General features: G+C 42.3%; 1 protein-coding gene and 1 non-coding gene across 2 annotated transcripts in view; both read right to left on the reverse strand.

Annotated features, from left to right (window-relative positions):
• The window catches only part of LOC125094174 (translation initiation factor IF-2-like), a 30,598-nt gene extending 20,627 nt beyond the window's left edge, over positions 1-9,971 (reverse strand). Inside the window, exons 1-2 of the mRNA XM_047719858.1 lie at positions 9,945-9,971; positions 7,707-8,120 (exon numbers count right to left, since the gene is read on the reverse strand). Coding sequence (XP_047575814.1) covers positions 7,707-8,120; positions 9,945-9,971 — 441 coding nt within the window. The remainder of the gene's footprint in view (positions 1-7,706; positions 8,121-9,944) is intronic.
• LOC125094622 (small nucleolar RNA SNORA26) lies at positions 7,103-7,224 on the reverse strand. The gene has a single exon (XR_007125631.1). It is a non-coding gene; the product is annotated as a small nucleolar RNA SNORA26 (small nucleolar RNA).
• Positions 9,972-16,760: the final 6,789 nt, after the last annotated feature.

Raw genomic sequence — 16,760 nt, forward strand, 5'->3', positions numbered from 1 at the left:
GCATCCTCTTAATCTTTGATTTTTGCAGATCTCTAGGTTTGAAAATCACAGTCTACAAAATTGTTGCAAAGTAATAATGCAACTGTTCCCCCTGAAGTATTTCTTTGCAGGAGTACTGACTTCTGGTTTGATGGCTACATTTAAATACTCTATCTTCTATAAAGTCGCAATGTAATGATCAGAATAGAAAGTATTTGTTTCCCCATAGTCCATCTACATAACATTAGAATTGAGTGAGGAACTGACTTTATTTCCTTTAAGTAATGTAAGTGGTTTTCTTGATCACTTCCATTTTGTACTTAGATTATCTAGATCCAGTGATGGATCAACTTTTAAAGAGGTATCTATATACCTATACATTTATGGTTTATATATACCTATACGTATATGATAAAATAGTTTATTGTTTCAGGAAAAAATATATAGGTTGATATGAAAAGTTGGGATTTAGGAACGAATGGTCAGGAAAGATTCTTGAGGCATCTTTGGCACAAAAAGGTGGTTTTATTACAGCACAGGGACAGGATCTCTGGACAGAAAGTGCTGGATGGGGTTGTGAGGAGTGGCTGATTATATACTTTCAAGATGGAAGGGGCCTAGGGATGGTGTAGGGTCTCTAATGAATTTGGAAGCAAGGTTTCCAGGACCTTGACAGACTAGCTGTTGTTAGGAAAATATCATTTATTACTGTCCAGTAAAACCTTAGTCATGAGACTCTTCAGATGTATATCAGTGGGCCATATGCTTGGAAAATGTTTGCTAAAATATCCTGGAGGGTAGAGACAAAGAAGTTTCTAAAGGGATTTTTTTACAGGATCTTGGGGGTCAGGCTAATGTCAAACTAAGTTTACCTTTTACCTCTAGCAAAGTATTAATATTGAACAGCTAAGCTCCTTGGAGAAGGTCACTCTGCCTATCCCAAGTGCTGATCAATGGGTTGTAAATTTTAAGGATGTTTAATTTTTTTCTATATTTCTTTTGCCTTTGTTCTCCACATCATAAATGTGTTGGGGAAATCAGTATGAACTAATTTATTTTACCATGTCTAGACACAGAAATACAGGTACTGGTATATACATGGGTTCACGTACACATATCCTAGTAGCCGTGGCAATGAGCACATTTTGTGCCCTGATTTTGGTCTCTAAATAACATTATCAGCAAAAGGAACCATGGTTTCTTAGAAAATGACTGGTTCTAAGGCTGTGCAGGAAACACATAAGATGAGGCTAGAGCATCGTAATGTTCCAGAACGGAAGTGTTTAACTGAAAACACAGGATGGGCGTATGTCAAAAGGATATAGGAACCTACTTTGAAGAGCACTCAGGGGCCAAAGTTGGGACAATTTGAGCACTAGGAGAAATGATGGTATTGCATTACAGCCAAAGAATAATGTGGATATCCCTGAGTCCATACTGATCAAAATGACTGAAATAAATCTGCCATACAGTAGAATTTAAAGTAATACATGTAGAAATAGAAAATCACCATTGAAAGACCAGGTAATAATTGCAACAGAGGAAAGATCTACTACTGAACGCTACAATTTTGTGAGTTAAACTTTAACGAGAAACAGGACATTTCCATAATACTTCAACTTGGATGTTTTCCATTCATTATAACAAAACTTCTAAAATGGTACAATTTGCAAACAAAACACTTAAAAACAATGTTTTTTGTAGAGCCATCCTAATCCTATTTGTAGGTTAAAATGTTCAAATCACTCACTGTTGTTAACAATCATTCAAAGGATTACTCTTAATCCTAAAAGGATTACAATGGCCCTTGATTTGCAGTATCCTTCATTGAGTCTCAGTAAATGTTGATAAATAATCCAGCAAATTGCTAAAACTTGAGCTAGCTAATAAATAATAAACTCCTTTCCCAACCAAGGTATTGTGTTCTATTGAATAATGACAGATATTTTTCCTATAAGTTTCAAATATAAAAAATGTCTTTGTGTCCATCATTAGTAACTTGAAACTATTTTTCCAGGATTTTCCATCCTCTACAAACTTTACATATGGAAACAGAAAACCTTCTTATCCTTTAACTCAATATTGTAGGGTTTAACATATTTCAAAACCACTCATGCTATTTGATAAGACTTCATCTGCCCAACAGACATCTCCTAAGACTCCCAACAACTGCACTCTTATTTCAGTTTTCCTCATAACTTTATTCCTACTCAACACTGTGGAATTAATGGGCTCAATAAATACATGTGCATAGTATTTGTGAGGTTTCTGATATACCTGAATACTTGAAGGGAAACAAAGCAAGCCAGGACAAGAACTCCCAAATCTAATAATCATCTTTATTCAAACGCTTTCAAATTTAAATCTGACATGAGTTAATGCAAAAGTTCAAATCTTCCAGAGGTTCACATTAGCTACACGTGCACCCTGACTTACATGGAGCTAAGCAATGCCCATGGTCAACTGTGAGGGCTTGACCTGCATTCATTCATCTTTACCACAACCCTCTTCACTGTGATTCAACAAACACACCTGTCTTTGTAGAGCTTACAGTCTAGCAGGGAACAGACAACAGGCACACAACAGATAATCTAGTTTTGTCTTAAACCTCCTTAGCAGTGACCAGGAGCACTGAATCCAAGGGTCTGTGGCCATCAACCTTCTCCTAAAATGAAATAAACAAGACTCATTTTTATAGCCAAAAAAGAGGGGTAAGCAGTATTGGCTCAACCCACCCTTTCCTGTTTATCTCCATTTTATGGAAGAAAACAGACGTGATTGTGAATCTGGATTTCTTCTCCTAACGCTTTCCCTCAGGCTTTGCCCTTCTGCCCCTCTAATATAGCATCCTACATGCGTTATCTACCATACGATCCACACACCATGCTCGAAACCGAAAGCTGTGTGCTTACTTTAATGGCGTCTCCGGTTTCAATGCCAAGAGTTCAGCTGCATTTTGTTTAACATACACAGGAAAGTAAGTGATTAGGACTTCTGCCCATAATATGGGTTATATTCTGCACATAATAAAACCACCCAGGTTTTATTATGCTCTGTACCACTGGACTAGTCTGTTCCTTCAATCTTTTGACATTACTATGAACAATAATCCTACCTCTAAGGATGTACCCAAAATTACTGGATTATTTTTGCATTATTTTTGCATGACTTCAAAGAACAATTTTCTCTAGGTTGTCAGTTTGTGAAAATGTTCATCAGGTTGTTTATATTCAACTTTTAAAGAAGAGGTGGGACTCTCACTGCCCGTACCCCTTAATATAATCACTTCCATTAGCTTCTGGCTCATCTATCCTTCCTGAGCGGTCTACTTGCAAAACTGAGAAACTACACATATGGAGACATATGTGTAGTTTCCGCTATAACATTTGTTATTTCCACTGCTTTATGAAAGGCAGCACACCAGACACCCTGTTCTGCATCTTGCTCTTATTTTTGGTAATGATACCCTTTGAGTTTATTCACCTGCCCAATGGGGGAGGATTCAACAGAAAAATGGAAGGACTTCACCATGGGCTGGGGTAGATGATGTGTTCAATATAATGAAATGCTGCCTTGTCCCTACAATCCTCCTCCCTGCCACTGCCCATGGGAGACCAGAAGGCTACCCCTCACACCAGATACACTTCCCTGTGAGACTGGAGATTAAATGCACACAGATCAGGAGAGCACTCCAAACCCTTCCAGCGTCAATGGTTTATAGCTTTTTCCTGCAGGGAAATAAAGTCTTCGGTTCTTAAACATACCAGATTTTAGATCCAAGTGGCTAGGGGCCTGTGAGTGTACAGAATAATAAGAGGAAAGTTTATTATATGTGATGTGGGAGTAGGCCATCCAGGGCAGCTGTCAGAGCAGTCAGGGATAAGGTTTTATCTACCAGCTTAAAGGGATAGTGGACAGGGTATCAGTAATGCTTCAGTTGGAAAGTAGGGAAGGAGCAGATAGGACTTATTTACACAGTTCTTCAGGTGTCCTGATACCAAGTCAGGCTCCTCCTTTACAAAAGGCTCCCCCAGAGAGGGGCTTAAGACAGCTGAATTCTCAGGAAGGCCTGCTTTACTCATCAAAGAGAAGTTTAAAGTAGGCCTCTTTCCGCAGCTGCTGTTTATTCAGATGTTCTCGGTTTAAAGTGGTCTTTATGCCCTCCTGGTGGGACTAGCCCCCCGAATTCCTTGTTTGAAACCTGACATGAAGTTTCACGAGCAAGCAGCCCAGTGGACTGCCGTGAAGAGGAGGCTTAGGCTGGAACTTGGAAAGTAAGAGATCCGTGAGCAAAAACACAGATCAGGGCAAGGATAAAAAAGCAAAGCACAAATCCAAACACATGGCCCCAAGGGCCACTGAACCAGTTTCTCACGCCTGAGAATAGAGCAGTCCAATTAAATAATAATTTGCTTGTTGGATGTAGACTGTTGACATGTTCCTTCACACGGTTCAGATGAAACGGGACTTCTTCTGAGTTATGCTTACCTGGGGGCAGCATTGTTTGCCAGTGATCGTACGTGCTTCTTGTAGAGCAGCCGGTACATCCAGATGGTGATTCTGGAGTGCAGAGAGCAAACTGCTAGCTGCTGATGGATGCGCTTCCAAGGGCTACACCATGGTAGTGAGTTCTTGTTCTGTGACTTTGGAAATGTTTAGGATTGTTTCTTCTAGATGGGAAGTTCCCAAACTTGGAGAAAGGGTCCTTATTGAATTGGTGTTGTGAAAAATGGGTGGACTGTCTATGAGGTCTGGTTGGGTGATCTACATGGTGCTGCTTTATTAAGGAGACTGTGTGTGTGATTTGGCTAGGACTTAAAATAGGGTACTGGGTGACGGCAGGCGCCAGGTGGCCAAGTCCACATGGCCTGACCATTTAGGTGGGAATTCCTTATATACCTCATTACCACCTAAGATAACAACACCAGGGTTGTTGTCCATGGACAAGGTCAGAGTGAACATGTGACCCACCAGGCTGGCATGTGGTGCCCAGCATGGCCTCTGTCATTACTTATGTTGGCATGTGCACATGTCCACTTACATGTGCCTCTGTCAGCCTGTAGGAGCAAAACAGATTGCAAATATCTAGTATAGAAGACCTTTGGTTTGATTTGGCAGTTGTAGAGATGGATGTCTTTACCTAACCAGGTCATTCCAGAATTTTGGGCCACCCATATATAGTCTTGGGTATTGGGCAGAGCAACCAAGGGAAAAGCCAAGCTATTCCACGTCTCACTTGTGTGGCCTGCAACCTAGGAATATTGTCCAGTGGCCAGGCAAACATTTGCATCATAATAATCAGTCCTGGACTCATTTACAACATCTGTAGAAGGTCTGAAGGTGCCATCTGTGGAATCAAACCAGAGTGTCTAATTACAGTACTGTTTTGGTATGTTACCTAGGAAGGGTCCAGTGCGATTTTTATTTTCAATACAAAGAGGAAAATTTCCCTCCAAAAGCTTCATCTGAGTAAATGATAGACCTTGAGCCTCTGTAGAAGTTTCTTAATGCCAAGTAGAGTCATTTTGTCCTCTTGTTTGTGGATATGGTTCCCTTTTATACATCCACTATAGAGAATGGTTCCACCAGGTACTTGCGTGGGCAGGAACAAAAACTAGTTCAGTTCTTGTGCATTATATAGATGTTGACAAAACCGGCAATTAGATAAATTAGCTAAGGTGTCGGGGTTTGGAAGAGTGGTGGGAGTGGGTAATGGGGCTGTGCTAGAATTATTGAAAAAGCACCAAGGGTTAGCTGAAGCAAGACTCTGTTTGAAAGGGAGCCCATAGTGGAGGGACAGAGGGAGAATAGTTTAAGACAAGCAACCTCCAGCCAATCTTTCTGTAAATAAAAGAGGCAGGGCTTTTTGTTTTTGTTTTTCTAAAAGATCTCTAGGTCAGAGAATTTTCCAGGTCAGGGAGAAAGGCTTCAAGGGAAGATAAATGAAGAGAACATTCTTGATTCAAGATTGGACAAAGCTGCTTATTTCATGGTGTCATCTGCTTCTGGAGTCTGAGTAGGCTCTGGAAGTCCTCAATTTGAGGTCATTCATAGGGACAGCCTTCTAAATGTTACCAGCGTGATGATCTGGAACTAGCTTGGGTGTGTCTCATGGGAATCCTAGAAGATTTTAATTTTGATGACAGCGTAGATGGTTAACAGCATTTCCTAAAGTCTGTCCCAGTGAGCTGATAATACAAATTTTCTTCTAAAAACTTTGGTGTACACTCCATCTCCTGGTAGAAAGGTATGGCGAGGGGTGCCTGGGTGGCTCAGTGGGTTAAAGCCTCTGCTCAGGTGGTGATCCCAGGGTCCTGGGATCGAGCCCTGCATCGGGCTTTCTACTCAGTGGGGAGCCTGCTTCCTCCTCTCTCTCTCTCTCTGCCTGCCTCTCCGCCTACTTGTGATCTCTCTCTCTGTGTCAAATAAAATCTTTAAAAAAAAAAAAAATGGGGGCGCCTGGGTGGCTCAGTGGGTTAAGCCGCTGCCTTTGGCTCAGGTCATGATCTCAGGGTCCTGGGATCGAGTCCCGCATCAGGCTCTCTGCTCGGCGGGGAGCCTGCTTCCCTCCCTCTTTCTGCCTGCCTCTCTGTCTACTTGTGATCTCTCTCTGTCAAATAAATAAATAAAAATCTTAAAAAAAAAAAATGAAAGGTATGGTGAGGCTTGTTAGTAAGTGAAGACCGTGTTTTTTTTCACCTGTTGATGATATGCTCCAACAGTTCTTATATATAACTAGTCTACATACACAGTTGTTCACTCAAGGCCCCATATGCTCACCCAATCCAGGAATGGAAGGTTTATACATGTCAGCAGGCATGGAGTGACCAAAAAACCATTTCAAAATGGGTCAGTTTTCAGTATTCTGGATCTGGTGTTTCTACCAGGTGAAGTCTGTCTCCAGAGGCTTTATGACCTTTGTCACCCAGGGCTTTCCGACGTTCTCAATTTATAGTTTTTATGTCATTCTAGTAGGTTGTTCCTGCCTTCAGTGATAAATGCCAACACTTCCACTGAATGTACCATCAATGCTAAGGTTAAGTTTGATTTCATCACTTGTGCTCAGAGCCCTGTTAAAATATCACCAGGGTGCTTGAATCGAAAGAAAATTTCCCTCTGGTTCAGCTGTGACTCCAGACAGGATCCAAAGAGGAGTTCTACAATCTCTTCCCTGGGTTTTATGGAGACTTACTTTACCCTTCCGTGTTAGCCTCTTAAGGCACTGCGTCAGCCTTAGAAGAGCACAGGGAAGAGCCGGTGGGTTTTCTTTCTTTTAAAGATTTTATTTATTTATTTGAAAGAGAGAGAGAGATCACAAGTAGGCAGAGAGGCAGCTAGAGAGAGAAGGGGAAGCAGGCTCCCCGCTGAGCAGAGGGCCCGATGTGGGGCTCGATCCCAGGACCCTGAGATCATGACCTGAGCGGAAGGCAGAGGCTTTAACCCACTGAGCCACCCAGGCGCCCCGGGCCGATGGGTTTTCTATAGGGTTCTCTAGGATCCCTGCACTCCTCTCATCTATCCCCTGGATCTCAGCGCTTTCTTGAAGAGTCCGAAAACCCACCGGAAGCAGCTGCTGTGCGGGGGAAAGCCCGGGAAGGCGCATTCCCCCTATCCCAAGGGCCAGACAATCTGGGGTCCACTGAACCGAACACGACGGTACCCTGGTCGCCACCGGCCACGTGCTCCGGGCCTGGGTCCTCGCATTTCTCTCCAGGACGCGGACCTACCTGCGCGTAGAGCTCAGCCCACGCAGCCCCGCACACGTCGGTGACAAACTCTCTGGTCCCCGGGTCGGGCCGGGCTCCCGCTGGCGCAGGCGGGCCGGCCCCGAACCCGCTACGAGGTGGCCGCAGAGGCGCCCTGGGGGAGCAAAGCGCGAGGTTGTTAGGGCGGCGGCCCGGGCGCGGGGAAGCCTGCGGGCGGCTCCGCGCGGCGCCTGTGCCTCGTGTGGCCCCGGGACCGGCTGGGCCGCCCGTCCCCCGGGCCTCGGAGGAGACTGCTCTACCCCTGCGTTCTGGCCGCCGGGAGCAGCGGAGCTCAGGGCGAGCAAAGCTCGAGGGGACGCGGGGCGAGCGCAGCCCCAGCCGGGCCCGCAGGCCGGGCGCCCTCCCCGCCACAGGGGACCTGAGAGCTGAGCCACACTCACCGCCCCGGTAGGCGAGACGAAAAGGTTAGCGACAACCGTCACCGCCAAGTCCCCGCCAGCAGCGCGGGGCTGCAAAGCGGTTTGGGAGGGTGGCCCATCCCCGGGAAGGGGGCGGGGCGGGAGCAGGGGGCGGGGCGAGCAGCCAGTCCTTGGGAAGGCAGGGGCGGGGCGGGGCGGTGGGGAGAGCAGCCAATCGTTGGGAAGGCAGGGGCGGGGAGAGCAACCAATCCTTCGGAAGGGGGTGGGAGGGCGGGACCGTCCGTTGGCCCCGAAGGTCCCAGCGCCGGGGACTTTTGGCTCTTGCTTTGGCGGGAAGACGAGTCCAGTGGAGCAGGCCATCATTTTCCGAGCCTGAGGGACCCAGCGGGATAATGGCGTCCCTCAGGACTCTCTTGGATCTGGTTCTTTCAGGCCAACGTCCCTTCCTCGGGACTCTACTGGCGAGCCTTTCACGGTTACCTCCCCCGCTCAGCACCTGGGGCACCGCTCTGGGTCTTACACCTCCTAAAATCCCGAGCTGTTCTTTCCCATGCCACATTTCTATTCACATTTGAGTACCTACTATGTGCCATGCAACTTTCTAATCCTCGGGTGGATGAAACAAAGGCCTTAGTCTGACATTCTAGTGGAGGAGAAAAATCAAGACGTCAGTAAACCAGTATGTCTTATGCTAAGGAGAAAAACGTCAGTATTTATTACAACTTGAAAAACTGAAGATAGCAAAAAGTCATTCCTGTGAATAGCCATCCCCTCTGCCTCTAAGAAACAAACAAAAATCATAACTGGTGGCAGTGGGCTCTTTTGGAAATATATTTCACTGCAGAAGTGACTAAATATGATGAAAGGCTTTTTAAGGAGTGATGCTTGGTTGGCACCCTGCACACAGGTAGGGTCCTATTTTGGTCCACATTTGATAATGCAGAGGAAACCAAGATGGACAAGACCCATTGCCCTGGGGCACACAATTCTAGTAGAAGTCACTAGTGAGAGGAAACTTATGGAGAAGATTAACTGTGGTGGGGATGGGAAAGGGGTCTTCAAACTCTTCAGCTTCCCAGCCCGGGGAATGGGCCTGCAGTAATGGCTTAACCACTAGTCATACTGCTCCTTGCTAAGGTTGGCTCACTGCCCCATTTCTCGCTATGTTTATTTCATTGAAATCTCTTTTATTCCCTCTCTTTTTAAGCTGAAATTTACATTTTATTTTTCCCAAGCTATTTAAACCTAATAACATATGTATATCTTCAAATTATAGTTAAGACCAGAGGTGAGAAGAACAGAGATTATGAAATAAAGCGGAAAGAAAAATGCTCAATCATTGGGAGTCATAGCCTTATATGTTTATAGAACCTTTATGTATCGAGAAAGTAACATATGCCAAACACTGTGATAGACCTGGAGGGATATAGATGTGAGGGGGAAAAAAGCCCCAGACATGGACCTTGCCCTGGTGGAAACTTCAGTCTAGTGGGTAAAACAGACATGAATACAAGAATCACATCAAAAATGCAAAATTAATGCTTAAGAAGAGTTACAATGGAGATCAAAGACTCAGCTTTCTGTTGAAGCAGAAAACTGAAGACGAGTTTATGGGGAGAAGGAGAAAACCCTGGGGTATAGTTCCATGGAGAGGGGAATGCATGTACATAGCGGGTATTCTAGGAAGGAGCTCGGTGCTTTCATGGAAATGCAGAAAGGTTGCTGTGACTTTTGCACAAAAACCAATGGGTGGGGCATGGAGAGAGACACAGGATAAGGCATGATATAGAGTAGGCTACAGGGGAGGGGAGTGGTTGTGGCTGGAGATGCTGGTCATTACCAGACCATGCCAGGCCTCGAAGACCATGTTAAACATGCCCATAAGTGATGCTTATTGATAACATGTTATATAAATGCATGTCAATAAAATGTTGCTGTTTGCAAGGCTGGCATGTGCCAGGCCAGTGTGTTAAAGATACAAAGTGTTCGCCTTTATTGAGCAGTTACTACCTGTTCTGTGCTTACATTGCTCTATGGAGATGCTCTCATTTAATCCTTTCAGCTACCCACTGGGTCCAGTAGGCATGATGAAATTCCTCATTTTGCCCCTGAGGATCCACATATTGCTAACGTTTTGTGAGAACTATTCTACTCCCAGTCCAGGCGTATGGCTGGCTGGTGGACATATTAGGGTTTCTAAGCACATTGCAACACTGTAGCAGTACTGGCTCAAGTTCCATCCCAACACTTGTACAAATTTAGGGAAGGAAACAGAAGTCATAGCTGCAGTGGCCAGATGGTGGACACAGGATGGCAGCACGGAATTCTCAATTTCTGCAACTTTGAGGGTGCTTTTCCTTCACAGTGATTGCAGTATTTAATTTAGAACCCTTTGAAATCCAGAATCCTATTAAGGCAGCCATATTCGAAGGCCCATGTTGACCAGCTGACCCTAAGCAAGTGCTTGCTGTCCTCTACTGGTTGACTGTATTGGATTTTAAATATTGCTTTTTCTTAAAAGAATTCTTTAAAATGATTACATGCCTCCTATTATGCTTAGTATCCAATGTAGTCTATGAAATTACTGTATAAATGATATTTGGTGGGTCGGTTAAATGAATAAGCATAAGGTATCCAGTTGAAAGCACAGCCTAAATGAGCCATTTAATTCTATTAAGGAAAATTGAGTGAAGAGGTAGACCCGCTTCTTCTGCAGCACAATTTTAATGAGGCTGCTTGAGCTGAGTCCTGTTCTGTATCAAAAAAGGAACATGAATGCATTCAGGTTCTATTTCTGGCTCTACCACAGGCTTTGCTATTATACCCAAGGCAAGATGAAACCTGTTAACTTCTTTTTTCATTTGCAAAATGTAGACAGTGCTTTTAGCCTTTTTCACGGGAGTGGCAGAACTAATGAGCACCGCAAACGACCTTGACCTGTTTTGTAACTACAAATGCATTTTTATTGCCATATTTTCACAAAAAATGAAAATTTGCTAGCTCTTTCTTGTCCTGAAGAGTTGATACTAAGCTAAAACTTTAAAATCTGGAATACGTGCTTTATCAGCTGCTCCTCAACATTCCAGTTTCCAAATTTAAACAAAACGAGAATAACATAAATCTTGCAAGTGATAATCAAAACAGTAGAAAGGAAGTAAAAGAGTTGTCTTGTAAATGGAGGTCTATTTGTTTTTTCAAAGTTACACTCTTTATTTTCATTAAGATAGGGGTCGGTTCAAGATGTTGAAGGAGTAGGGGACCCGAGTTTAGTCTGGTCCCAGGAATTCAGCTAGACAGCTATCAAATCATTCTAGACACCTGCAAACTCAACTGCAGACCTAAGAAAAGGATAGCTGCACTTCTACAAATAGAAAAGTGACCTCTTTCTGCAAGGTAGGAGGTGCAGAGAAATGAATCCCAGGTGATATATGGGAAGATAAAGGGTGGGGGGAGGGAGGCTCTGCAAGCCGGCACCGGAAAGTGATATAGCAGTGGAGTGCAAAATCAGACCTTGTAGAAGTCTGATCTGGTGAGGCTGTCCCTGTCTGAAAGGTGCTCTGGTAGTGAAGTAGGGTAGAATCCTAGGTGGGACAGGGTGGTCTCAGGATCCTCCAGGGTACCTGAGTGTGGCAGAGCTCCCAGGCATCAGAGCCGGAAAGCCAACTAAAATCAGTGAGCTCAGGAGTGGGCTCCCAGCTCAGGGTTGCCATATACGACCACTCTCTGAGCAGGGGCCCAGCAAGCAGAAGAACTGGGGAAACTCCCCTTCCTCCCCTTGAGGAGTGGCTTTGGGGACTCTAAATGGGGTTGCTTGCCTGATATACAAATGCTTGGTCACAGGCTGGGTGGGCACGGAGTGCAGATGGAGACCAGGGAGACAGGTGTGATGGACACTTTTCCCTGAGGGTGCATTGAGGAGTGGGGCCCTGAGCACTCAGCTCTGGGGCTAGAGATTGGGAGGCCACCATTTTTCCTTCTCATCCTCTAAAGCTGTGAGGAAAGCCTTCAGGGAACAAAACCTACAGAGAGCAATCCCAAGAGCAGATTAATTAACCTGGCCTCTGGCAGGGGCATTGTAGTTCCCCCTGGGGCAAAGACACAGGAGAATCAGAGCAACAGTCCCCTCCCCCAGAAGATCAGCAAGATCATCTGGCCAAGACCAAATTCACCAGGTCACACAGAACTGAACAACTTCAGGGCTAGGGGAAGATAGTACATAGAATTCGTGGGGGTTTTTTTCTCCATGGTTCTTTAGTTTTTCAATTTTAATTTTTTTCTCTTTCTTTTTTCAACCAGTTTCTTATTTTATCAACTCTTTTTTAAAAATCTTTTTTTTTTAATTTTCATTTTTGCACTTACATTGTATCCTTTCATTGTATTTAATTTATTTTTTGAATATATGTAAGTTTTCCTTTCTTTACAATTTTGGGATTCAGTTTCCTCTAACAAACAGACCAAAATACATACAGAATCTAGTGCATTGCTCTGCTCTCTTCACCTGTATCATTACATTCTCTCTCTCTTTTTTTATTCTTCTTTTTTCTTTCTTTATTAAAGTCTCTTTAAATTTTCGTCTTCACAGTTACATTCTATCCTTTCAATGTAAATACATATATATATGTGTGTGTGTGTGTGTGTGTGTGTGTGTAAAGCTTTTCTTTCTTTTCAATTTTTGGGTGTAGTTTCTTCTAACAAGCAGACCAAAATATACCCAGGATATAGTGTATTGATCTGTTCTACTCACCTGTCTGATTATATTCTCTCTCTTTTTCTTCAGTTTTTTTTTTCCAGTTTTGGACCTCTTCTGATTTGTTTTGTGTATATTGTTCTGGGGTCATTGTTGACACTTTAGTATTTCTTTCTCTTGTTCATCTTTTCTTCTCTGAATACAATGACAAGATGGAAAAAATCACCTCAAAAAAGAGGACAAAAAGCATTATTAACTTCCAGGGACATAATCAGTATGGATATAAGTAAGATGTCAGAACTAGAGTTCAGAATAATGATTATAAAGATATCAGCTGGGCTTGAAAAAAAAAATAGAAGACACTAGAGATTTCCTTTCTGGAGAAATAAAAAAACTAAAATCAAATCAAGGGAAAATAAAGGCTATTAGTGAGATGCAATTAAAAAAAATGGAGGTTCTAACTGCTGGGATACATGATGCAGACAGAGAATTAATGATATAGAAGACCAAATGATGGAGAATAAAGAAGCTGAGAAAAAGAGAGATAAACAATTATTGGATCACAAGGGGACAAAAATTTCAAGAGATAAGTGATTCTATAAAGCAAAGTAATATTAGACTAATTGGGATCACAGAATAAGAGGAGAGAGAGGGAGGCTGCCTCTAAATCATAAGAGGCAGCAAATTCTAGCTGGGAACCTCGCTAATCTGGGAAAGGAAACAGGCATTCAAGTCCAGGAGGCATAGAGAACCCCCCCTCAAAATAAATAAAGATAGGTTAACACACTGACATATAATAGTGACCTTAGAGACAAAGAGAAAATCCTGAAAACAGCTCAGGACAAGAGGTCTGTAACCTACAAGGATAGAAACACTAGATTGGTAGAAGACTTATCCACAGAGACCTGGCAGGCCAAAAAGGGCTGGCATGATGTATTCAGGGTGCTAAATAAGAAAAATATGTAGCCAAGAATACTTTATCCTGCAAGGATGTAATTCAAAATAGGAGAGATAAAAACCTTCCAGGACAAACAGAAATCAAAAAAATTTGTGATCACTAAACCAGCTCTGGAAAATATATTAAAGGGGATCCTTTAAGCAAAGAGAGAGTTCAAAAGTAACAGACCAAATAAGAACAGAGACAAAATACAGAAACAGTGACTTTATAGGTAAATCAATGACACTAACTTCATATCTTTCAATAGTTACTCTGAATGTAAATGGGCTAAATGCCCCAATAAAAAGATACAGGGTATCAGAATGGATAAAAAAGCAAGACCCATTGATATGCTGTCTGTAAGAGAATGATTTTAGACCCAAGGACACCTCCAGACTGAAAGTGAGGGGGTGGGAAACCATTTACCATGCCAATGGACATCAAAAACAAAACAAAACAAAAAACTAGGGTGGCAATCTTTATATGAGACAAATTAGATTTTTAATCAAAGACTCTAACTAGAGATGAGAAAAGACACTATATCATAAATAAGGGTCTATTCAACAAGGAGATCTAACAATTATAAATATTAATGCCCCTAGCATGAGAACAGCCATTTATATAAACTAATTCATAACAAAACTAAAGAAACACAATGATAATATACAATAATAGTAGGAGACTTTAACACCCCACTCATTGCAATGGATAGATGATCTAAGCAGCAGATCAACAAAGGAAACAAGGGCTTTGAATGACATGTTGGACCAGATGGACTTCACAGATATAACCAAGAACATTTCATCCTAGGGGCACTTTGGTCACTCAGTTGGTTAAGTGTCTGCTTTCAGCTCCAGTCATGATCCCAGGGTACTGGGATCAAGTCCCTCATTGGGCTCCCTGCCCAGCAGGGTGTTTGCTTCTCCCTCTGCCTCCCAACCCCCAGCTTGCACTCTCTTTCTCTCAAAAAAAAAAAAATAATAATAATAATAATAAAATCTTAAAAAAAAAAAGAACATTCCATCCTAAAGCAATAGAATACACATTCTTCTGTAGTGCACATGGAACATTCTCCAGAATAGACTCACATTCTGGGTCATAAACAAGGTCTCAACCAGTACCAAAAGATTGGGATCATTCCTTGCATATTTTCAGACCACAGTGCTTTGAAAGTTGAACTAAATCATAAGAGGAAATTTGGAAAGAATTCAGATACATGGAAGCTAAAAAGCAGCCTACTAAAGAATGAATGGTCAACCAGGATATTAGAGAAAAATTTAAAAAGTTCACGGAAACAGAAGAAAACAAAAACACAACTATTCAAAACCTCTGGGATGCAGCAAAGGTGGTCCTAAGAGGGAAGTATATAGCAATACAAACCTTTCTTAAGAAACAAGGAGGGTCTTAAATACACAACCTAACTTTACACCTAAAGAAGCTGGAGAATGAACAGCAAATAAAGCCTAAACCCAGCAGGAGAAGAGAAATAATAATGAACAGAGCAGAATTCAATGAACTAGAAACCAAAAGAACAGTAGAACAGATCAATGAAACTAAAACTGGTTCTTTGAAAGAATTAATAAGACTGATAAACCCCTGGTCAGACTTATCAGAAAGAAAAGAGAAAGGATCCAAATAAAGGAAATCATAAGTTCAAGAGAAGATATCACAACCAACATTGTAGAAATACAATTATAAGAGCATATTATGAGCAACTACATGCCAACAAATTAGGCAATCTGGAAGAAATGGATGCATTCCTAGAGATGTATAAACTACCAAAACCGGGGTCCTGGATCTTTCAATCAGTTAAGCATCTGCCTTCAACTCAGACCATGATCCCAGGGTACTGGGATTAAGCCCCACATTAGACTCTTTGCTCGGTGGGGGGCCTGCTTCTCCCTCTCCCTCTGCCATTCCCCTTAATTGTGTTCTCTCTCTATGTCAATTATATAAATAAAATCTTTAAAAAAAAAAAAAACTACTAAAACCAACAGGAAAAAGTAGAAAACCTGAAGAGACCCATAACCAGCAAGGAAATTGAAGAAGTACTCAGAAGTCTCCCAACAAACAAGAGTCCAGGGCTAGACGGCCTCTCAGGGGAATTTGACCAAACAATTAAAGAAGAAATATTACCTATTCTTCTGAAGTTGTTTCAAAAAATAGAAGTGGAAGGGAAACTTCCAAACTCATTCTATGAAGCTGGTATTACCTTGATCCCAAACCAGACAAACACCTCACCAGAAAGGAGAATTACAGACCAATATCCCTGATGAACACTGATGCCAAAATTCTCACCAAGATACTAGATAATAGGATCTAACAGTACATTAAAAAGATTATTCACCACAACCAAGTGGGATTTATTCCTGGGCCATAAGCATGGTTCAACATCCACAAATCAGTAAACGTGACACATTACATTAATAAAAGAAAGGACAAGAAACATACAATCCTCTTAATAGATGCAGAAAAAGCACTTGACAAGTACAGCATCCTTTCTTGATTAAACTCTTCACAGTGTAGGGATAGAGATAACATACCTTAATATCATAAAAGCCATATTCAAAAAGCTCACAGTGAAAATCATTCTCATTGGGGAAAAGCTAAGTACTTTCCCCCTAAGATCAGGAACAAAGCAGGGATGTTCACTATCACCACTGTCGTTAAACATAGTACTAGAAGTCCTAGCCTCAGCAATCAGACGACAAAAAGAAATAAAAGGTATGTAAATCAACAAAGAAGTCAAACTCTCACTCTTTGCAGATGGCATGATACTCTACGTGGAACACCCAAAAGACCCCACGCCACATTTTCTAGAACTCATACAGGATTTCAGCAATGTGGCAGGGTATAAAATCAATGCACAGAAATCAGTTGCATTTCTATACACTAACAATGAGACAGAAAAAAGAGAAAATTAAGGCATCGATCCCATTCACAATTGCACCCAAAAAAAAAAAGATCCCTAGGATAAACCTAAGCAAAGAGGCTAAAGATTTGTAGTCAGAAAACTATAGAACAGTCATGAA

This window comes from Lutra lutra, chromosome 2 (genome assembly GCF_902655055.1).
Source record: "Lutra lutra chromosome 2, mLutLut1.2, whole genome shotgun sequence".
In the NCBI taxonomy this organism is placed as follows: domain Eukaryota; kingdom Metazoa; phylum Chordata; class Mammalia; order Carnivora; family Mustelidae; genus Lutra; species Lutra lutra.